A 24,841-nucleotide genomic window follows, 5' to 3' on the forward strand; every position below is an offset into this window, starting at 1 on the left:
CTCCCTGCCCTCTGTTCGCCTCCCTTCTAAAGTTTGGGATTTTCCTGAAGGATTTGCACACATTATTTGCTTTTACATTGATTCCTGTGGGAAACATTGTTTCATCTTACGAACTTTTCACCTTACGAACCTCCTCCTGGAACCAATTAAGTTCGTATCATGAGGTACCACTGTATTTAAATTTTCCCATGCAAACGACAAGTTTCCCCATATCAGTCTCATTTTCGTGAGTAAAAATTCAAGGTTTAAATGCTTATGGATTGTCTTATGAACAATCTGCATACCTCAGGGATGAACCCGGGCATGATATAATCAGAGGCAACAATCTACTCATTTCTAAATGTTTCAGCAAGTTTGTGATACAGATATTCCTTTACAATCTGGTTGCTAGACAATATACCTCCATATCCATTTCTGTTCTGATTGTAAGAAAAGATAGTCGTTACAGTGGGATATTGAACTGTCAGAAACTTTTGTTTGCTTTTTAAATGTGGGATTGTTGATCAGTCACAATTCTTTTACAGGGAATGAACATTGCTGTTATAGTGGGGCTCTTCCTATATGATATATGTACATTACTTGTTATTTGGAGAGATATGTGCTAGAGAGATTGTGTAATAAGGAAAACTGAAGTGCATCACACACATTATGCACACACACACACACATACACACTTACAAATGAGGAAGAAGATTTGTACTGAAATTCATTTCAAGAGGGAAAAAGAGTGTCCCAGAAACACAATAACATTAAAAAGTCTCTGGTTTGGATAGATTTTAGGCATGAGAGGTTATTTGGTATAGATGCATTGACCTTCTGTTTCTCTGGCACTGTAAGACTTTACAGTTTTAAAGATGATTCCATGTAGATGTTGCTGAGGTTTTGGAATTTCAATCTTATCTTTCTTCCATTATTATTAATAAATTTTAGTATTCTTATTATTTTATATACTACTATTATTATTATTATGTCAGTATAACACAGCAAACGAGATCACTATGGTGGATTTCGTATTTCATCACCAGTCGGACGCTTCCCAAGCACCTAGGACTGCGTGATGTAGCGACGAATTATGTTTGCCGATCCCAGTAAAGTGGCCTTTTGCAATTGACAGATGGAGATTTTGTCAATTCCAATGGTTTTCAAATTATTATGATTATGATTATGATTATTGTTTTTCCTGTTTGTAAGAGATAGGAATTAATATTGTCATATTAGAATAGAATAGAATAGAATAGAATTTGTATGTGATTGTACACACAAGGAATTTGTCTTGGTGCATGTGCTCTCAGTATACATAAAAGAAAAGAAAGTGAGGGCTCCTAAGGTACAACACTTAATGGTAGTCGAGGTACAAATAAGCAATTAAATCTTATTAGGAACCAGTTAATATAAATTGTAAGGATACAAGCAACAAAGTTACAGTCATACAGTCATTAGTGGGAGGAGGTGGGTGATGGGAACGATGAAAAGATTAATAATAGTGCAGACTTAATAAATAGTTTGACAGTGTTGAGGGAATTATTTCTTTAGCAGAGTGATGGTGTTTGGGAAAAAACTGTTCTTGTGTCTAGTTATTTAGGGGTGCACTGTTTTATAATGTCATTTTGAAGGTAGGAGTTGAAACAGTTGGTTTCTAGGATGTGACTGTAAATATTTTCACAGCTTTTTTTTATTTGTGCAGTATACAGGTCCTCAATGGAAGGCAGGTTGGTAGTACAGTGTTCCCTCGATTTTCACGGGTTTGAACTTTGCGAATAGCCTACACCACGGTTTTTCAAAAAATATTAATTAAAAAATACTTTGCGGGTTTTTTTCTATACCATGATTTTTCCTGCCCAATGACGTCATACGGCATCACCAAACTAATATTTTTTGCAAACAAATAACAAAAAATAATTATTATTGTTAATAAATAATTATGTTTATAAATATCAGAATCACTAAGTGTCTTATTCAATGGTGAGCACCAGTAATAATGGTGAGTAAATGGTTGTTAAGGGAATTGAAACTGGTAATTTAGTGGTTTAAAGTGTTAAGGGATGGCTTGTGATACTGTCCATAGCCAAAAATGGTGTATTTACTTCCGCATCTCTACTTCGCGGAAATGTTTGTAAAGACGGGGTGGTGGGATCATAGAAAGCTGCTACTTAAAAAGACATTTCTTAATTTTTAGCAGATGGTCTCATGAGTATGAAGTCTGTAGTGAGTTGTAGAGAATAATAAAAAAAATAAAGAAAACATTAGGGAGTACAGTGGTGCCTTGGTTCTCGAGCACAATTCATTCCAGAAGTGTGGTCGAGAACCGATTTGGTCGAGTACCGAATTTATTTATCCCATAGGAAATAATGGAAATAGATTTAATTGGTTCCCAGCCCCTGTTAACTCGCTGGGAACCAATTAAATCTATTTTCTTTATTTCCTATGGGATAAATAAATTCGGTACTCCAAGCTGCAGGAAGGGTGGGGGCGGCTGCAATCCCGGCAGCTTTGGGGGGCTCCTTTCCTCAATGCTTTGTATTATTACCTGTAAGCAGCTGCAAAAACTTTCTCCTTCCCGGCGGCGGCTTCCCTTCGAGGAGCAATAGCGCCGGGAACGTCACGTAATGAAGGGAAGCTTCTGGAGCGGCGACAACTGCTGAGATGGCTCCGGTGGCTTCCCTTCATCACGTGACGTTCCCAGCGCTGTTGCTATTCGAAGGGAAGCCGCCACCGTTGCCGCCGCCGGGAAGGAGAAAGTTTTTGCAGCTGCTTACAGGTAATAAGAGGAAGCAATGAGGAAAGGAGCCCTCCGAAGCTGCCGGGATTGCAACCGCCCCCACCCTTCCTGCAGCTTGGAGCTCTTATAGAGCTCCTCAGCCCCCCGAAGCTGCTGGGATTGCAGCAGCCCCGGCGGTAACATTTCGGATAATGAACAAAATTTTCTGTGGCTGTTCGGTATCCGAATTTTTGTTCAGATACCAAAGCAAATTTTTGCCGAAAATTTTGTTTGTTATCCGAAATGTACGAGAACCAAAGCGTTCGAGTACCGAGGTACCACTGTATTTCACCGAGGCAGCCTTTGACGACGCCATCTTGGGTGTTTTATGTTGATCAGCATTCAAATAGGAAGGGTGTTATGTGTATATGTTAGTCTTTCTTTAAGGCACTTTTTCTTTTTTCTTAAGACACATTTTCTTGTGTTTTTTCTTTTTTCTAATATTTTAATGTTTTGTACTTAACTCCTTGAATAAACTGAATATTATTTATACAAATAATTATATAAAGAATGCATTACTGTGATGCAATGTATATGAAAATTCATTTGAATGGATGATGGAAACTTCAGAAAGAAGACGTCAGGTTATAGATGTGGATTTGAATATTAGTATTCATTTCCTTTTCATTTATGAATATATTCATATTTTAAAGAGCTTATAACTATTTCACTGAAATTAACTGGATATCTCAAGTAATCTGTGTAATAGATATTTTATTGTTGCAGACATCTGAAATAGTATGTCAGATCACATCCATTTTGTCTAATCTATTCTAGTAGTCCCTGTAATTTGTCATGAAATATGTTTATGTTTGGCTAGGAAAGCACTGGGATGGATGTTTAGATTTAAAGAATGCTGGATATTGAGATAACAAAAGATGTGCTTTATAGAAGAAACACAGAACCATAGAAGACTGACGGCAGAAAAAGACCTCATGGTCCATCTAGTCTGCCCTTATACTATTTCCTGTATTTTATCTTACAATGGATCCCAGGCATGTTTAAATTCAGTTACTGTGAATTTACCAACCACGTCTGCTGGAAGTTTGTTCCAAGGATCTACTACTCTTTCAGTAAAATAATATTTTCTCATGTTGCTTTTCATCTTTCCCCCAACTAACTTCAGATTGTGTCCCCTTGTTCTTGTGTTCGCTTTCCTATTAAAAACACTTCCCTCCTGAACCTTATTTAACCCTTTAACATATTTAAATGTTTTGATCAAGTCCCCCCTTTTCCTTCTGTCCTCCAGACTATACAGATTGAGTTCATTAAGTCTTTCCTGATACGTTTTATGCTTAAGACCTTCCACCATTTTTGTAGCCTGTCTTTGGACCTGTTCAATTTTGTCAATATCTTTTTGTAGGTGAGGTCTCCAGAACTGAACACAGTATTCCAAATGTGGTCTCACCAGCGCTCTATATAGCGGGATCACAATCTCCCTCTTCCTGCTTGTTATACCTCTAGCTATGCAGCCAAGCATCCTACTTGCTTTTCCTACCGCCCGACCACACTGCTCACCCATTTTGAGACTGTCAGAAATCACTACCCCTAAATCCTTCTCTTCTGAAGTTTTTGCTAACACAGAACTGCCAATGCAATACTCAGATTGAGGATTCCTTTTCCCCAAGTGCATTATTTTACATTTGGAAACATTAAACTGCAGTTTCCATTGCTTTGACCATTTATCTAGTAAAGCTAAATAATTTACCATATTACACACCCCTCCAGGAATATCAACCCTATTGCACACTTTAGAGTCATCGGCAAAATTTGTGTAGCTATGTAATATGGTCGGTCATTCATTCATTCATTCATTCATTCATTCATTCAATTTTTATGCCGCCCTTCTCCTTAGACTCAGGGCGCCTTACAACATGTTAGCAATAGCACTTTTTAACAGAGCCAGGATATAGCCCCCACAATCCGGGTCGTCATGACAAAGATTTATTAAAAAATCAATATTTCAATAATTCCATATATTAAAATGCTTAGATTTTAGCAGCTTTTTGAAATAATAAATTTATTTAAATATATAAATGTTCATTAATTTTTGTGATAGGTGATACCCATAGTTTCAAATTTAACATTAAAATGTATTTTGTAAACTTCCATTATCACTGGTTAATGGCAATGGAATAATTAAATATTTCCATTTAGAAGAAATTCTTTTGCTGAGAATTTAAATTGAACAGCGAGGACAGAAAATTAATTGATACAGAACATTTCTGTCCCCAGCGATCTAAAACTAATGGGGTTACAGTGCATGTAACTTAGATGTTTGTGTGGGTAAGATTATCAACCGTGCTGTCAAGCAAAACCAAGCATTTAATAGTGAGTGCCATATGATGTGCATTAACCAAAAAGGTGGCAAGAAAGTAGGAGCAGTCAGGCACAACACAGGTTATGTAGTTAGTAAACACAGGGTCAATCAAAATGGATTCAAATGTCTATACACCAATGCACAGAGTATGAGGAATAAACAGGGTGGATTAGAAATTCAAGTAAATGAGGGCAGATATGATATTGTTGATATTGTTGATATTGTTGATATTGTTGATATTACAATAACTTTGTGGGATGAAATCCATAAACGGAATATGCAGCTAGAGGGATTTTAATTATTTAGAATAAATAGACCAAATAAAAGAGGAGGTGGAGTTGCACTATATATAAAAAATAACTAATCTCTGAGTCTGCAGAAATAGAGCACAAGAATGATGAAAACTATCTTGAATGAATTTGAGTCAATATTAAAGGGGGGAAATGACATTGCCACCCAACCAAACAGAGGAAATAGACAAATGTTTGCTGGTCACCTAACTAAGATACTGTATGTAGGAAGCACATCACATTAATAAATAATAGGGGTTTTAAACTACCCTGACATCAACTGGGGGACAAACTCTACATCAAATGGAAGATCCAACAGGTTTCTAGCAAACCTAGGAGACATCTTTGTTGACCAAAAAGTAGAGAAGGGAACAAGGGGCTCAGCCAAAGCAGGGGGTTGTACTAGAATACTTCTAAGGTCCTTTCCAACTATTCTATTCTATTCCATTCCATTCCATTCCATTCTATTCCATTCCATTCCATTCCAACTTTATTTTTCTTTTACTTTGCTATAGGCCACGGATTACTGTTTGTGATGGAAACATAGACTCTTGAGTTTTATGAATGCAGAAAAATACATATTGAAGCAAATAAGATTTTTCCAAATGGTTTTCTAGTGCCCAAAACAAAACAAAGCAAAAACATTTTATGTTTGAATCTATAATTTATTTTTTTGTTATTTTACAAGATAAAAATCAAATATTTCCTATATCCATCTGTTTATCTATCTCTCTATTTATCCACCCATCCATTTACACATTCTGTATCAATAGAATGAGCATTATACCAAGTATATTGCAAGAGATTTAATGGAATCATGGTTGAATTAATTTTTTTGGATTAAATTAATTCCATTTAAGGTTTATATGACTGAAGTTCTTGAGTAAGAGATTTGTCATTGCTATATTGCCAATATCCAGCTCTATTTTCTGTGCCATTACTATGAAGGGAAGCATTGCAATTCTTGCACAATTACCTGGATTATAAAATGCTAGATAATGACTAAGATTTTGAAATCAAAGTCTGATACAATAAGGGTGCTTTGAATCTTATGTTTGGGAGACTTGTATTTATTCATTTTCACATTGTTTATAATAATAGGATTGATGGATTCAACATTATTACTGAAGGTACTGCTAGCTTGGCAGAAGACAGTAGGTACATTATATTTTTCAGCTTAAGTTAGTTCAGCAACTGTAAGCATTCTTGGATAGGTATAACATGGCTATAATGAAACATGCTCTGGTAACCTCCTGATTGGATTACTGTAATGCATTATATATAAGTCTGCCCTTGAAGATGCCTCCAAGTGTTCAGTTTGGTACTTGTCTGGTATAATTCCCACTAATCTAACTAAATGAACCACAGTACCTCATCTCTTGAAGAAACACATTGACTCCTTTTTTAAAATTTATGATCCTAATTTTAGCTTCTGCTTCTTATCTTTTAGAACCTTAAGTAGCTTGGATTGAAAAACCTGAAAATACTTCTTTCTTTACTTTCTTTATAAAGTTACAACCAGCTCCCCCTGGAGATTCGTACTGTCCCCACCCTCCTTGCCTTTCATAAGAGTCTTAAGACTCATTGATGTCACCAGGCTTGGGCCAATTAGATCTTGGAGAGATCCCATTGACATCTAGGGCAGTAACAAAAAAGTCCAAAATGCAGAGTAAATTTGGCCCGTCAGGACTGGGAAGATGGGCGAACAAGTTCCTCAGGAGTCAGGACATCGAGCCTTGCTTGCCGCCAGGGGAATCTCGCGGCAACAGGCAAAAAAAAAACACCAAGGAAGAAGGGACTTCGGACTGCGGTCTTGGGAAGCCAGAGCGCGGCAGCGGCACATTTCCTGCCGTAGCGCTGGTTTCTCACTATGGACCGGCAAAAACTCCAATGGAGGGTCGTTTGGTCCAAGTCCCTCTCCCCAGAAGGGAGCACCCGTCCTCGGCTTTTGTGCGCTGAAGCTTTCAGTATCCAAAACTTGGAGACCTCTGTGATGGAGTGCTCCCCAAAAGACCGTGGCTCGCTTTGTGGCCTGGCCTTTGGGAGCAAGGCTGGGGATAAACCCTGCCTTGCGCCGTCCTCTTCCTCTGCCTGGCTCTCCCCATCCCACCCCATGGGCGTCCTTCTAGTTCTTCACGCAGGCCCTTCTGCCATCCCTCACAACTTTTCCGCTCTCTTCTTCCTCAGCGGTTGGCATGGAGGCGTTGGGAAGTTCCTAGGGTATGGAAGGTAGGAGGAATTAAAGCCCGCTGCTTTGGGTGCCTTGAAGGGACTCCTCCGAATTCCCCTTTGCCTGCCGCCGCCGAAAACTTTCAAGATGGGTGAAAGCCCTGCCGGCTGACAAGCTGCCAGGCAGCTTCCCGCGCATTTCAATCCACCCATGAGGCTTCCTCCGGGCAGCCTCCACTATCTTTACCACCCCACCTGCCTCTTCCACTCACCCCTGAACAAGGATCTGAATGCCGGCAGTATAAGGCAAAAGGGGTGAGTTTTGGGATGGGTTTGCACGCATTATTCATTCTTACATTGATTTCTATGGGAAAAATTGCCTCTACTTACGAACTTTTCTACTTACAAACTTGGTCATGGAATGAATTAAGTTCGTAAGTAGAGGTACCACTGTACACCATTTATGATGTACCCAATGAGATGTACCCATATCTGCTCATACAACTGCATTGTGGACTAGTCACTGCTTCTATTTTTTGAAGGAAGCTTCATGTGGACCATATTGCATTAACCCATATGCCTGGGTGACTGTAAGCAAGATCTTTTGATCCAGAAATCTGTCTTGGTAAACAAGACGGATTTGTGCAAAAGTCTTCCTGACAATAACTGTCACATATTTCTTGAATAGTAGCTTCAAAGCCAGAAAGATCTCAAAATTATTTCAGTTCTGTCTGGTGCTCAATCAATAATTAAATGTGGAAAATATTTGAATCCAGAGGACTTTGAAACCTCAAACTACAAAATCTTAAAAACTTTATGGCCTCCAGAAAAGAATGCAACAGTATCACTTGGAAGGCCTAAGGAAAATATACAATTGGGATCATATGTTACTGATGATACTGAACCCATTTTGCCTAATGACCTAGTGGATTCCACTTTGAATAGGAGTGTGGAGACAACAAAACTAAGTGGAACATCGCAAAATACTTCCCTACTCCCAAAATGTCAGATGCTGTAATTCAGAGTTCAAAAATTTATTTAGCTGTGAAGACAAAATTATTGAGTGTTCAGTGTAGCCATATAAAGAGTTCAGTATAAACAACCAGTTTGTGCATTCCTAACTTTTTAAAATCTTAAGGATGTATTTTCCTAATGTGGCATAATTTGACTTCCCATTGTTCTAATTGGTACACTTCCTCTGTTGCCAGGAGTGTAACAATTTCTCCTAATTCTTTATTTACTTCTATGACTTTCTCACTTCTGTATAATGACAAAGTACTAACTTTCCTTCTAAAATGGTGTTAGTTTAGCATTTAAATAATTGTTTCACACACCAGGCAACAATCCCAAATGATTGCTAGAGCCCAACTTCACAAATAAATTCTCCTATCTAATAATCTGAAGACAACTCTGGAGGCTTTAAGAGTATTTTAGATGAGAACACCCACTCCAACATTCCTGTTCCGGCGTCTCACCTATGTCAGCCCTGGATAACAATCAGACTAAGAGACCAGTGCCATATAAGAGAGCAATTCTTTTTATTGTAAATCTATAGGGATAGAATATTGCAAGCATGAAAACACTTTTCCCTTCTCTCTCTTTGTCTTTATTGAATTAGGGAGGGGTTTCCCAAGAAGTTTATTCATGTTGCATTCTTGACCTGAAGTTCAGTCCCCTTTTATAAGATTGTTGTCTTGGGAGTAGTTCTTACTCTTGTCCCATAAAGTCATTATGTGATTCTATATATTGATCCTTCATCCAAAACCTGAATGGGAACTTTTTAAAGAAAGCAAAACCTTCCTCTGTGCCAGCTGGATTCTGATAATACAGTATATATCAGGTCTACTTTTCAGAAGAATTACTAGAGAACACTATTTCACATTAGTTTTTGAAAAGGATTCTATATTCATGGCTATCATTATTTAGAGTGTATTTTATAATGCGATGTCTAAAACATTTTTTCCACTGAAATATTTGATTTATTGAATAGATATAATGAATTTCATACACACAGCAATCCATATCACTAAATGGAATAAAATAAGATCTACTTCATTAATGATGTGATTTTTAAAATTATTCCACTTCGAATAATTCCAGTTGGAAGTTAGCAGTGGCAACTTCTTACTTTTCTAGTAATATGATAAGGAAAACAGTTGTTCATGTTTAATTATTCATTATTTCTGTTCCCAAATTTTTATTGTTTCAAATAAGTATTTTGTCAGAAAAGATTAAGCAACAGCTTGAATTATATTAATTATATAAATTACATCTAAATACATTAGAAACAACTAAAGGGAATGAAAACATCATATAAAGCTCTTTAAGAATTACCTTTTTATGTATGAACAATTCTGTGGAGGATTTTTTTTCAGTTAACTTTTGGATAATATCTCCATATTCTATAATAATGGCTAGGCAAGACATCCAGATTATTTGGGATACATTCTTATAATCTCTGACTTTTGAATCTTCTACCTGGGACTGAGAAGTAAATGCAGAAAAGAGGAAGGTTCTGGGTTCTCTCTCCATAGGAGACTGGTAGTGAAGAAGGAAAATGGCAATGAAAGTGGATTTACTTGGATTTACTTCATTTCTTGATTAAATCTGTTGATAAATATGCCTCTTGGACTTGTGTATCTTCCTATTTACTATACATACTATTAGAACTCTATTACTTTATCTGGTTGAAACGGCGAATCATAGGGCAAGGGTTTCTGAACCAAGGTACTTCCAGTGAGCTAACTTATATAATGACTCAAATATCAATTACTGTACTTAAAATCCTAAGGGGATAATATTTCTGAAAGTTGTACCTACTTCAGGCTGGTGGTGTAGTTAGGCTGCTGCTGCAGTCATATCAATTTTGAATGCTCACTTATTTGATTTTACAAAGCTTCATCTTAATTAACAAAAGATGTTTTATAATATTAATGGAATATGTTATCTAGAAGCAGATGAAATTCTACAGATCTGTCTCAAAGTAGTCAGTTCTGACTATATATTTAAGGCTATCATAAGTTCTTGATGGGCCTGAAAATATTAGAAAAGCAATTTATTTAGAATAACAAAGCATGGTGAGCATGGGATATATTTCTTATATAATTCTAGTGTCTTCTGTTTAAAACTTTGGCAACTTTCATTTTTATCCTTTTTTACTAACATTATTAAGAATGCTATTATAGATGTACAGATAATTTAACCAAGGCATGGTATTTTATTTAGAATGGAAATTACAAACATCCTTACCTCCATCATTGCCGAGTTTAATTTCACTGTTTAGGTCTACAGTGATCCCTCGAGTTTCGTGATCTCGATCTTCGCGAAACGCTATATCACGATTTAAAAAAAAAATATTAATTAAAAAAAACCCCACTTCCGGGTTTGGCTTCGGGAGTCAGCTGGGAAGCGGCGTGGCTGTTTTAAAAGGTCGCAGCCGGCCTGGGGGGCTTCCAAGCACCCCCCCGAACCCCCAACCCGGGTTCGGGGGGGGGGGTGCTGGGAAGCCCCCCAGGCCGGCTGCGACCTTTTAAAACAGCCGCGCCGCTTCCCAGCTGAGTCCTGAAGCCAAACACCAAAGGCGAACTTCCGCGTTTGGCTTCAGGACTCAGCTGGGAAGTGGCGCGGCTGTTTTAAAAGGTCGCAGCCGGCCTGGGGGGCTTCCCAGCACCCCCCCGAACCCCCAACCTGGGTCTTCCCGGCCGCCCACGCAAAGGGGAAACCCCGGCTCCTCGCTGATGCCCGCCGCTCGCCCGTCCGCCAGCAAGAGGGGGAAGACCCAGGGAAGGTTCCTTCGGCCGCCCAGCAGCTGATCTGCTCGGTAGCGCAGCAGCAGCGAGGAGCCGAATCGGGGTTTCCCCTTTGCGTGGGCGGCGGGGAACGCAAACTCCACCATCTATGCATGCACGGCCATAGAAAAAAGGGTGCGCATGCACAGATTGTGTTTTTACTTCCGCAACCCTACATCGCGAAAAATCGATTATCGCGAGGGGTCTTGGAACGGAACCCTCGTGATAATAGAGGGATCACTTGTAATGATATTTAGGTATATATCAGGCACGTTTTCCTGCCAATTCTCGGCTTCTGTAGCTAGAGAGGATGAAAATTGGTGGCAGAAAAGAACAGTGACCTACACTTATTTTTAGCTTTTGATAATGCTGAATTTGCTTAAGAGTTTCCAATTTTAGATGGAAATTACAACCTTCCGTTTAGCAGTTTTGCTCCTACTGATCTTCTCTGCTTCTCAAGGATAAAGCTGATTAATAGAGAGGACAGAGAAGATCAATGTTTTTTGAGAGTTCTAAAATTTATTGATCCATTTCTGTTACAAATAAACTTCTGTAGTATTGGCCATTGTATTGTGTATATTACTATCTTATGGACACATGCTGTTGTATACTAGGTGAGACATGGTATAGTGGAGATCTAGGAATGGCCTGAAGTATCCTTTATATTTGCCTTTATATCTAGGGGAGTTGGAAATAGGCAACAATGGAGAGATTTTTATGGCAATGCACAGACTTTTGCAAGTTTAATGTGAATCCTGTACCAGTCCAAGGCAGTTTAGTTCCTGGTAAGTTGTTTATAAATGTTACTCCCACTCTGTTCACTAATGACTTTTTATAAAGATTTTCATGGAGTACATTTTGAAAAAACAAAATTGATGTTCAATGCAAGCTAACTTTCTGCCGCTGACCACAATGTCAAATATTAAGCTGTACTAAGAATTCTTAAAATGGAACAGTTGGATATAACTATATATAAATAAACGATAATTTGTTTTCGTAGATTTTAACGAGTATAGGTATGTAGGTCTTGGCATATTCGGGTTTCTTCCCGTGTAAGGTTCAGAGAATCTGACGGCGTATCGATGAGGTCCCACTTGTCATCTTCAGCTTGCTTTGTTCGCCCGAGCACAAAGCTGAAGGCACCAGCCTGGAGATGATGAGTGGGACCACGTCGAAACATTGCCAGGATTCTCTGAACCTTACACGGGAAGAAACCCGAATATGCCAAAACCTAAATAATAATTTATGTGTATATTTTTGTGTAGGAATGGCACTTTGACAAATGGGTCTTAGATTTCAGGTTAGATATTGACAAAGTAGAGCTTTCACTCATGAGTTCGTGTAAAAAGGGATTTTAAGTAAAAAAACCTCACCCCACATATTAATGACATACTGTTCATATGAAGAGCCTAATCATATCTCTAACCTCTCCTGGAAGCATTTGGATTTCTCAACAAAACTTCTAGAGTATGACAGGTAGCCAACATTGAGCTAGAAAAAAATAATTAGTACAGTACAAGGATATTTATTCTTATATTGTATGCTGTGATATAAGAACATATAAATTGGATAGAAACTATAAAAATATTAGGAATCATACTATATTGGTATATTTATTTTTTGTTAACTATCATTTACAAAAATGGAATTCAGGAATGTAATTCTGTATATTATAAAAAATACAAAAATGTAACTGAAATATATATAATTTTTACTGCTGTAAATAATAGCTACAAAATATGGGATCAGTGATTGAAGAAGAGGTTTTTTTTACTATTTCTAAGAAAGAATTGCATTTGATCATAGCTTTTCATGTGTCCAGAAAAAAGGACTCCTAAAAAGGACCCCTTCAAGTGCCTATGATTCATTTACTCATTATCCATTTTGGTTTTTTTCAGTTGAAAGATAAGTGGAGAAGTCAGTTGGAATAAATATATAAGGCGTGTCCTCTGTTGTTAAAAGCCAACTTTTAGGAATACATTGGCTTCATTTGCAACATGCAATAATTAGGAAGTAAAATGAACAATGATGCTTTGCTCTTTCAGTTATCCTGCAAGGGGGTGTGGATGAACCCAATGTTTGTTTTGTTTTAAATCATGAAGTTAGGAATTCAATGCCAACAATAGATTATATTTTCATATATAAAATGGCTGATCGTGACAAATTGTGTTGGTCAATTTCAGACCATGTTATCCTATATGAGCATCCTGTGATATTTTGATTTGATAGAATAGAAAAGGGAATTGTTTTAGAAGTGATTTCACCAAGATTTCTAATTGTGTTTTTCCAAAGGAGGCATTGTTATTTTATTGTCCTATAATTCTTTTTTATGTAACAGTCATTTTGGTATCTACTGTGTTTGTTTTTCTGTACAGAGAAAAAGGTGTTTTCATAAATCGTTGTTGTAAAGTAAGTACTCTGTCCTGACTATTAATATTTAAAACAGAATTTGAAGATGGATGGATTCTATTTTATTAAGTGTTTTTTAAAAATGTTTTAGACCTCTAGCTATTTGTTTTATTATGATGGATTTCAGAAGACAATTAGAGGTGTTCAGAGCTGTATTTTGACTTTATTGTTGACATAGGAAAGAATTGAACAGAAAGGAATGTCAAGAATATTTATCTCTCGTCAATCATTTTTATTAAGCGTAAAGGGTAATTATGACCTTTAAAAAGAGAATGAGAAAGACTTTTAACACTATAACAGATCTGTCAATCATTATTGATAATGTTATATTTTTAGACTAACTAGTAGTATAACATAAAGGTAAATTGATTAATCAGCTTGACAAATTGTTGTAATTATTATAGTTATTGAATCATACCAAAATGGTTATATTTAGAATATTTTCATAAAATTAAATCAGCTTTCTTCATTAGATCTAAATCTTTTATGTTTTTGTATGTTTAATGGTACTGAAAATATATTTAGGCACACTCATGTAGGAGAAATGTATGAAATAAATACATTATTTTTTCTGTGGTTCTGTGAAACCTTGAAAAGAATATACAGTGGTACCTCTGCCTAAGAATGCCTCTACTTACTAACTTTTCTAGATAAGAACCGGGTGTTCAAGATTTTTTTGCTTCCTCTCAAGAACCATTTTCCACTCACAAATCCCAGCCTCCGAAACTGTAACCGGAAAAGCAAGGAGAAGCCTCCATGGGGCCTCTCTAGGAATCTCCTGGGAGGAAACAGGGCCCCTACCCTTCCTGTGGTTTCCCCAGTTGCACACATTATTTGCTTTTACATTGATTCCTATGGGAAAAATTGCTTCTTCTTACAGAGTTTTCCACTTAAGAACCTGGTCACGGAATGAATTAAGTTCGCAAGTAAAGGTACCACTGTACTTTTCATTATTAGAAAAAATAGGGATACCCGATCTTGTTTATTTTAAAACTTGATTAGACAAACTAGTTTAATTACCCTGTTTTATATAGCCCAAATACTTTGCTAGAGATGGTTGAGAACAGTATGTGATCTAGGCTTTTACTGTGCTGTGATAACACTGAATGTGTGCTAGTTTTACTTAATTAATTTTTAAACAAACAAACAAAAAAATAAAACAGCAAGGGTTGGGATCTAGAGAAATGTAAGCAATGTTATTTTGTATCCAGCAGCATTAACTACAAAACTGATCTTGTTAGTAAATGATATATTGGAAGGAATACACTTAACTGTTTAGTGGCAAAATCATCTGTCCAATTGTGCAATAAATCTCCAAATCATCTAACTATAGAACACTACGGTTAAATTTAAAAACAATCCAATCCAGAATAAGGCAGAAGAAAACAGTATTAAGATATCCTTGAAACCACCAAAAGTCAAAGGGATTTTACACTTACTTTTAGATCTGGAAATTGGCACTGTATTTTTTTTCTTTTTTGGTTTATCTAGTTAAATCACTGCATCAACAAAATAATTTACTTTTAGCATAGTTCCTCATATTATATTACCTATCTATATTTATAAAAGTCAAATACCACTCAATCACCCTGAAATCTTCAGAACTGTAAAACCTACAAACTTGAAACTTGGCACGCATGTTCCTCTTGGCTTCTAGGTGCTCGCTAAGAAAGGAATTTTTGAAAGGAACATTAGATCATTAGTATTTCTTACACAGTATTATATTAATGCGCTCTGATACTAAGGAGGTAGACGTTCTACTCCCCCTCCCCACCTGAAAAGAACTCTGTTCCAGCTGCCTATTGCCTTATATTAACACACTCTGATGCTACCCCTTCCCTAAATTGGGCATGGGCGTGGCCAGCACGTGACTCATCCGGCCTGCAGGCTGGGAGTTCAGACATTCTACTCCCGCTCCCCACCTGAAAAGAACTCTGTTCCAACTGCAGGTTGCCTTATATTAACACACTAGGAAGTTGCACATTCTACATAAATTTTTAAGCTTTAAGTATCAATGTATCAAGCCTGATAGTAACTACGCCTTAATTTTCAAGTTTCAATTGTCAATTTAACAAGGCTGATCACATAGTATCCAGCTAATAGTAAAGTATAAAATGTAGAATTACAATGAGTTGTATATTTGTTTAACACGTCTGTATTTATTGTTTGTTCATGAGTCCTTTGATAATTGGATTTGGCTATGAAAATTGAATTATTTCTGTCAATATATTTAGAGCATGTAAATTATAGGTGAATCTCATTTATTATCGTTAACATGTTATGCATAGCCTAGGGCTGTTATTGTCAATTGAAAATACAGGGCAGATGGAATTAGAGTGCACTGAGCCCTTTTTTAGCTAATCACAAACAGCTTGCTTGAAGATTTGAATCATATAATAGAGCAGTGATGTCAAATCCACGGTATGTGTGCTGGAAGTGGCATGCAGAACCATCTCTCCAGGCATACTAACCATTGCCCATTGCTTTTCTGTTTTCCGGCATGCGCACGTGTGCAGGTCAACTGGTCGCCCAGGTTCTGGCATGCATGTGCACACAAAGACCAGCTGGTCTTCCTGCACGTGGGAGTGCCAGAAACCGGAAGAGCAGATCCCTGGTGCATGTGTGCATTGGGAAGCTGAGCTTCTGGTTTCTGGTGCCTGCATGCCAGAAACCAGCTGGTCTTTGCACATGCATGCGTGCCAAAACCCAAAAGACCAGGTGACGCTCTCGTGCCTGCGTGCCAGGGAGCTGCTCTTCCCGTTTTCAGTGCCCCTCCCCTGCCCCACGCACACTCCCATTTCGGCTCTCAGTGCCAAAAAGGTTCGCCAACACTGTAATAGAGAATTATTTAAACTTACACATTCTTCAAAACATTCCAAGAGAATCTTTGCTTTATTTAGCTTATTGTATGTAATCTTCAGCCACAACATATATGATGACTTATAAAAAATCTTAAAGCCATAAAAATAAAGTATTAAAATCACTTTAATTACAAGTAGTGTTAATTATAGATAATCTATAACCCATCCAACCCAAAACAAAATTGAATAGATTTTCCCTGTCTTTTGATAAACAAGGGTAAATGCTTATTTATTACTTTAAAAACAATACCATACAGTTATCATATGAAATTTTTTAAAAATGCTATAGATTACAGTCCTATGTCCACTAACTAGGAGCAAGCCCCTAGAAATTAATGGATTTCTGAGTAATCATGTATGGGATTTTCTGATCATACTCAAGGCCATTTGTATGGTGAGATAGACATCAAGGTGGCAGCTGGTTAAGCAATACTGTCTTGTGGCTCTAAAATACAGGTGTCAAACTTGTGGCATTATGTTGTCATCACGTGACATTTCACCACTTATTTTCCTTTGTGGAGCTGAGGTGGGCGTGGCCTGCACTTGATGCATCTGGCCCATGGGCCACCAGTTTGACACTCCTGCTCTAAAATGTTGACCAACAAGTTTCATGGTAAGCTGGGATTTCCTCTTCAGGATAGATGAAAGAGACAGGGTCCTAATTTAGAAGAGCTGATTCATTAATATATTTATTAAATAAAACATTTTCTTTATTTTTTTGGAGGTGCGTACAAATATATACTTGCTTTTTTCAATGTAGATATGTTTTTCAGTTACATTGTTTTCATATTCTGTTTCTTTTATCTTTTTATTCCAGCTGATATTAAATTGCTTTCAGATAACTATTTTCCCCACATAGCTGAGAATTTCACTCAATATGCTGAGTAAACTCATGTGAAATCTCAGAAAACTAGGATGGTGATTCTGTATGGGAGATCTACATACAATCTTTTTCTCATATCACTTGTAATAACTTGGTTCATTATTGTATATCTGACAGAGTGACTTATTGTACATTGATTCTTACCTTGAATCTACACTATACAAAGAATTAATCCAAGAATTATTGCTGTAAAGTAACATAATTCTGCATTATGCATATACATTCTTATATATCAAGAACCCTGCTTATAATCTTGACATGATTTTGGTGTTAAGTTTATAAACCTCTTTGCTTTGATAGCCTAAAATGTGATATACTTGTCAATGTTTAATATCTATAAAATTAAATAATTAGCTTAAATCTTGATATACAAAATAAACTTTTTATTCTTATTTAAATATTTTGAAGTTTAAAAAAACATTGTATCTAATAATATTTGACATCTAATTATATTTTATGTGCAGTGCTACACTTTTGGCTTTCTTGGTGGAGCTCCTTAAAAGTTCAGTAGCCATGCAAGAACAAATGCTGGGTGGAAAAGGATTCCTAGTGATTGGTTATCTTCTTGAAAAAGTAAGTGAAAAGTAATATTGTAGGCATAACTCAATATTTTGATATAATTTATTTCACTTAATTCATGGTTGTACTATTTGAACATTGTTGTAGTTTGCATTAATATCTCTCCTCCCTGGAGCATAAATTCTTTCAAGAGGGTTGGCCTCACTCTGATGTCATGTGACAGTGAATATACATGTTTATTGAAATATCCGATTCTGCAGTTTCTAATCTGGTGCCTTAGCCACTTTTAGCGTATTTTCAGAGCATAAGACGCACCGGAGTATAAGACTCACCTTAGTTTCGGGGGAGGAAAATAGGGAAAAATATCTGCTTGCCAGATATTCATCTGGTTAGCTTCCTTAGTCTGGTCAACTTCAGCACATTATTTTATCCCCTGGTTAGGGCTTAGCTGGAGAGAGTAACAATGAAAGAGCTTGCAAGCCAGTGGGAACATCATTAGCACCTGGTTAGGGTTGAAAAGAAACATTTGGAGCAAGTTAGACAATGAAAAAAAACCCCTGCAAAAACTTAGGGCTTGGAAAACATTCTTTGCAGAGAGTAACAATGAAAGAGCTTGCAAGGTAAGAACTAGGAAGATTGTTAGCAGCTAGTTAGGGCTGGGAAAACCGCCCAACACATTCAGAGTATAAGACGCACCCAAGTTATCAGCCTTTTTTAGGGAGGCTGCATCTTATACTTTGAAAAATATGTTAATCAATTTTCCCCCAGCAAAGGATTTGCTTAATAACTATGGTTTTTTTAAATACAGGTATTTTTTGCTTTAAAAATTCCATAAAAACAATAAAAACTGAGGTCCAGCCATGTGGTTGCCTTGACCGGACTACAATGACTTATGACTAAATTTTTTGTCCAAACGTGGTTGTAAATCAAGGACTTTTTGTAAACTAGCTTTAAAATTAGGCAAAACTATAAATATTCTTTCCAATCTTGGAGAGAAATTATACAAAGGAGAATTGGGAATCTCTTTGTCTTTATCTCTATTCATCTTTAACAGAGGTTGGTTCCTCCTGATTTGGACTGGTTCTATGGAACCGGTAGTAACTTGGCGGCCTTGGTCACTGGAACCAATAACGATCCAGGCCTGCCATGCCCCCGAATCAGCTCTCTCGCCAATGGTGCTACCATCCTGTTTTTGCTTCTGTGCATGCACAGAAGCTAGCTTTTTAGCACTGTGAATGCACATTTATTCCCATGCGGCGTGTCAAGGAGAAAACCGGCAGTGAAGAAAACTGGAACCCACGCTTGATTTCTAGGATAACTTCCCCAGAATTGAGCAAACTGGGAATAAATTTTGTGTGTGGGCAGAGAAACCACAGAAAAACAGATCAAGTTTAAGAATGTGGCTGATCAGATCAGGAACTACAGAGAAAGAAAATCTGCAAAGGTTTCCTTGGTTCATCCCTATGGAAGGCCTCTTTCTAAGACTTGCCAATTCCCTTCTTCTGTATCACACGACAATTATTGACAAGTTGAAAGAATTTTCCTGAATATTTCCCCTAATTTCTTCAATAGTTACAAATATATTTCAGTTTATACATATCCAGCAGTTGATTTGTGAACTGTATGTCAACTGTTTCGTAAAAACAATCCTCTTTCAGGGTTTTTTTTGTCTTTAACATAATATTCAGATTTGACTATTGACTGATATGATATGTAACATTAATTTTTCCAGTCATCCAGAGTCCATATAACGAGAGCTGTGCTGGAACAGTTTCTCTCTTTTGCAAAATACCTTGATGGACTTTCTCATGGAGCACCTCTATTAAAGCAATTATGTGACCATATCCTTTTTAATCCTGCTATTTGGATTCATACTCCTGCAAAGGTCAGTGAACCATACATTTTTACTGCAATATTAGTAGTAAAACATAAATATGGATTTTTAAGTTAATAAAAATGAATGTATTTTAATGCTTTATTTGCACCTTGTAATTGTTCTTGTTTTATAATTAACTGTGTTTTTAATACAGTAATGATATCAGAAGTAGTAGCAGAAGGATATATATTTAATAAATGAATTATTAATAAAAGTGAGGAATGTGGAACTTTATTATTATCAACCCTGGCAAAAATGAAATTTCTTAGAACTACAATCAGAAAGTAAACTTGAAAATGTACAAACTAGACTATTTTTCCTACCTCATCTAACTCAAATATTTAGATTAGTTAGAGCAATGGTTCTCAACCTGGGGGTCAGGACCTCTTTGGGGGTCAAACGACCATTTCACAGGAGTCGCCTAAGACCATGGGAAAAGATAAATTTCCCATGGTGTTAGGAACTAAAGTTTCTATTCTGGTGCCTTGGAACATATTTTTACAATCTGACTAATCAGGCGTTTACAGTGGGGGTGGGGGGGTTCCCTCTGACCTTCTTGCCAATCAGCTTAAAGCTCTGTTGGGAGAATTGGCGCTAGACCACAACATGAGAAACTGTATTAAGGGATTGCGGCATTAGAAAGGTTGAGAACCACTGAGTTAGAGCATCTGAGCTTTTGGTTCCTTCTATTATTGGAAGTAGATCTTATTTTTCTTTCACATGGAGCCTTTCTGGATTAAATAAGGTTGTCCTCACTCCGACCTCATGTGATAGTTTATTGAAACATGTTTATTGAAACATCTGGAAACCATATTTTCTGGATAAAATGTTCTTCAAATACATTGTTCTAATCGTACATATATTTTGTTCTCAGTTCTTGTATAGCACTTTTCCATCATTTGTCACTTTTTAAAATTTTCATTTTCTTGTAATTTAATTCATTATTTCATACTGGCCTACCATGTTTATGTCATAAATATTAATAACCTTTATGTTGTTTACCTTGATTATTTCTCATCAAATCTATAATTAAAACTTGGATACATTAATATTATATGTTTTCATTATGTTCTTTAGGTTCAATTATCACTATATACCTACTTGTCTGCTGAATTCATTGGTACTGCTACTATCTACAATACAATCCGTAGAGTAGGAACCGTATTACAACTAATGCACACACTAAAATATTACTACTGGGTGGCTAATCCTGCAGACAGTAGTGGAATTACTCCTAAAGGTTTGGGTAAGTGTAAGAAAAAAATGTATTGTTTTTATATGAATAGATATAAAATGCATATTCACAAAATAAACGTGTCATTGAAGTATAAGAAATTATTTCAAGATGTCAGACACTTTATTTGTGAGACACTTTGAACAAAAAATAGGTTCTACCTGGCAGTAAATTCTGTTGAATTCAATTGGATTTTCTTCTAATAGATCAGGATCTTGTTTTGCTACACACACGTCTTTTCTAATAGGTAGTCCTCTATAATTTAATTTAGAGCCCTCTGCAATTGAAAAATGTGAAATGAAACAAATGCTTTAAAATAATAAATGAACCTGTAATTGATAAATAAATGCAGTGTTAGCTTGATTTAAAAGTAGAAAGTTATCTGTATACAAGATTTTCTGCAACATATAACTAGTAAAATATTTGTTTGTTTATTTATGTGCTGCCTAAGCTGAAATCATGCAACTTTTCTTCATATATTTCAGAAGGTCCTCGGCCATCCCAGAAGGAAATCATATCTCTGCGAGCATTCATGCTTCTATTTTTGAAGCAGCTAATTTTGAAGGTAACTTAAGATTTAAAGATTAATGGGCATTGCCAGTTCTGAAATAAAGGAATCAGATTCGGCTTGTTCTTTGTGGTCTCTAAATCATAGATATGAATTTATAATAATAATAATAATAATAATAATAATAATAATAATAATAATAATAATAATAATATATTAGATTTTTATGCCGCCCCTCTCCAAAGACTCAGTGTAGTCAAATTGTATCTTTCCACCAATTTCTAAGTGAACTTACAAGTAAAGTGGCTTATTTGTATAAATTTGAGCGCATATTTAGTATTTATATTATTTTCAGATTCAAAACAGAAAAAATAGCAAATGTAACATATAAAAAAGTTTAGACGTCCTCATAGTCAATACAATACCTTTTGCAGAAATAAACATTTTCTGTAACCAACTAAGAATCTTTATGTTATTTCTTTTGGACATTTCCCCCATACTTTTCCTTGCAGAACTTTTCCAACCTTCATAATTCTTTTTAAGATTCATTGCATACACTGCATGTTTGAGTTGATGCTATAAATTGTCAACAATATTTAAATATGGGGGCATGAACATCATTCCAAAATCTTAAATATTTTTTTCCTGCTAAGCATATCATAGTTTTGCTGAATGTATGTTTTGCTTTTGTGAAATGTCTAATCAATGAAGCAGTCATGCAATGAAATGGCCCTGCCTTTTTGTTATATGTAACTCTAACAGTTACATAGTTTTATATTGTACAATTTGTAAGCTTAATTGCATAGTTTTAAAAAATGAAGTACTGTAAACTATTGACTGCGGACAAAACAATACTATAAAATTAGATCCCATACATGTAGTCTGCTTAATTGCAACTGTTTTCATATGCCCCAAAACCTTTTAACAAACCATTTGACCACAAAAACACCATTTGCCTGAAAGAGATACCATAATTACAAAGAATCTGAAAAAAAATAGAAGAATGCAGTTTAGTTAATTTTTAACTACAGTGATCCCTCGATTTTCGCGGGTTCAAACTTCGCGAAACGGCTGTACCACGGTTTTTCAAAAAATATTAATTAAAAAATACTCTGTGGTTTTTTCCCTATACCACGGTTTTTCCCGCCCGATGACGTCATACGTCATCACCAAACTTTCGTTTGCCATTGCTGATTGCCCGCCCCGCCTCTCCTGCAGCCCCCTTACTGACAGCTGGGATGAAAGCGCTCTCAGCCAAGGGAATGCGAGAGGGGTGGGGCGGGCATTCTCAAAGCGCTCAGAGCGGCTAGCGGCCGAATGAGGAGGCCGAGAAGCCATAGCCACCAGCGCTGCTGCAGGAGGACTCGTGCCCCAAGAAAGCCGGTGAGAGGGGCGAATCGGGCGGGCGGGGGGTAGCGGCGAGGAGGCCGGAGGCGCTGGGTGGGCGGGGGCGGCCGACATTCAAAACAATCTTTGCCAGCCTCCGCACTTTCGTTGCTCCCTGCCCCCAACTTCAAGCCCTTGCGCGGCCTTGGAAAAGGGTGCGCGGGGGTAGTTTTGGCTGTCCATAGCCAAAAATGGTGTTTTTCCTTCCGCACCACTACTTTGCGGAAATTCGACTTTCGTGGGAGGTCTTGGAACGCAACCCCCATGAAAATCGAGGGAACACTGTACTCTGGAACTTACATCAAATTATTTGATTACAAGGAAAGCAAATATATAAAACTCATGTCTAGTATAATGTTTATTAGAAACCGGGAAGCTTCTGCTTCTTATTCAAGTTATTTATTCATTTCAATTCTATTTTTGTTCACATTCTTAAAATCAATACCATCTTAGTCAGTTATTATAATTCAGGCACTTGGTTAACAATCTTGCATTTACAACAGTTGTATTATCTTGCAGTCACAAGATTATGATTTGCAACTTTCTAAGCTACCTTTCTCAATTAACTGGGTCGCCAGGCACACTTATTGATAGTATGATTTACTTAACTGTAGTAAAACTGTTGTAAAATTGGGTCTGGCCATTTAATGACTTGCTTAAAGACCTTATTGCTGACAAACCTCAAACCCAATTGTGATAAGTCAAAGACATATGCCTCCCAGATTTACTAGTGAAGAACATTTCATTTTAATGTTGATAATACTACAGTTATTTATTAAAATGTAAACATTGAAAATTTTTAAATGTAAAATTTAATAGTTTATTAAATCAATTTTTGTAGGATCGAGGAGTGAAAGAAGATGAACTACAAAGTATACTGAATTACTTACTAACTATGCATGAGGTAAGCTGGTAACATATGATATTGGTTTTCTGGGAACTTTCAAGTTGATGACATGAATATAAATCCTTACAGATAATGAAATATTAATTTAAAAAGTTAGTAAAATAAATATTTATCCAACATTACAATGTGTTATGTAGGATGAAAATATTCACGATGTGCTTCAGCTGCTAGTTGCTTTAATGTCTGAACATCCAGCATCTATGATACCTGCCTTTGATCAAAGAAACGGAATACGGTAAGATTAAGTAGAAACAATATTTCTCATTTTTCTGGTAGATGAATACATTGGACAATAACAGTATGCTTATGAACAAGGAAGGGAATGTTGGCATTTAACTTTGCTATCATACATTGAAAATACAATTCAAAATTGAAAGAATATTTAAACAAAACAATCCCTTGTTTTCTATTACTTTATTTTGTTTTTGACATAAACTTTTACAAAACATTGCATAATCAGAACATTTAATATGTCTCCTTATATATTTCAAATTTAAAAATAATAATAATAATAACAAAAACAACAAAGTATTAAATTTATACACTGCCTTAATTCCAGTGACTCTGGACTTTCTTTTTGTTATGAATCAAATATGGTATAAAAAAGACAAACTTGCTACAGAAATAGTATTTAGATAGATTTTGAACTAGCTAGAACTTATCGAATGATAATCATACTATTGCCCTTAGGGCTAAGCAACATTATGCAAAGCACAGGACAAGAATAAAAAGTAGTCAGCCAAAAAAAGAAAAAAAGAAAGGAAAGTAATAAATCTAAATTATATCAGCAACATTTGCTGCAATTCAGCATTCCTTTCTACCATAGAAACCATGTAGTACTTCCTGTATGTACACATTGATTCATACATTTTCTTTGTTCATTAAGCCTCTCAGCTCTTGTTTTTGGAGGATCCAACTTCACCAACCATGGCT

The 24,841-nt window shown here is 36.4% G+C and overlaps 1 protein-coding gene across 3 annotated transcripts in view; it reads left to right on the plus strand.

Moving 5' to 3' along the window:
- The window catches only part of NBEA (neurobeachin), a 428,967-nt gene that overhangs the window by 42,386 nt on the left and 361,740 nt on the right, over positions 1-24,841 (plus strand). For all 3 annotated transcript variants that reach the window (XM_070749903.1, XM_070749906.1, XM_070749905.1), the window contains exons 11-16: positions 17,943-18,051; positions 19,730-19,882; positions 20,951-21,119; positions 21,593-21,672; positions 23,843-23,905; positions 24,046-24,143. In XM_070749903.1, the coding sequence (XP_070606004.1) occupies positions 17,943-18,051; positions 19,730-19,882; positions 20,951-21,119; positions 21,593-21,672; positions 23,843-23,905; positions 24,046-24,143 (672 nt within the window). The remainder of the gene's footprint in view (positions 1-17,942; positions 18,052-19,729; positions 19,883-20,950; positions 21,120-21,592; positions 21,673-23,842; positions 23,906-24,045; positions 24,144-24,841) is intronic.

Source organism: Erythrolamprus reginae, chromosome 4 (assembly GCF_031021105.1).
Source record: "Erythrolamprus reginae isolate rEryReg1 chromosome 4, rEryReg1.hap1, whole genome shotgun sequence".
In the NCBI taxonomy this organism is placed as follows: domain Eukaryota; kingdom Metazoa; phylum Chordata; class Lepidosauria; order Squamata; family Dipsadidae; genus Erythrolamprus; species Erythrolamprus reginae.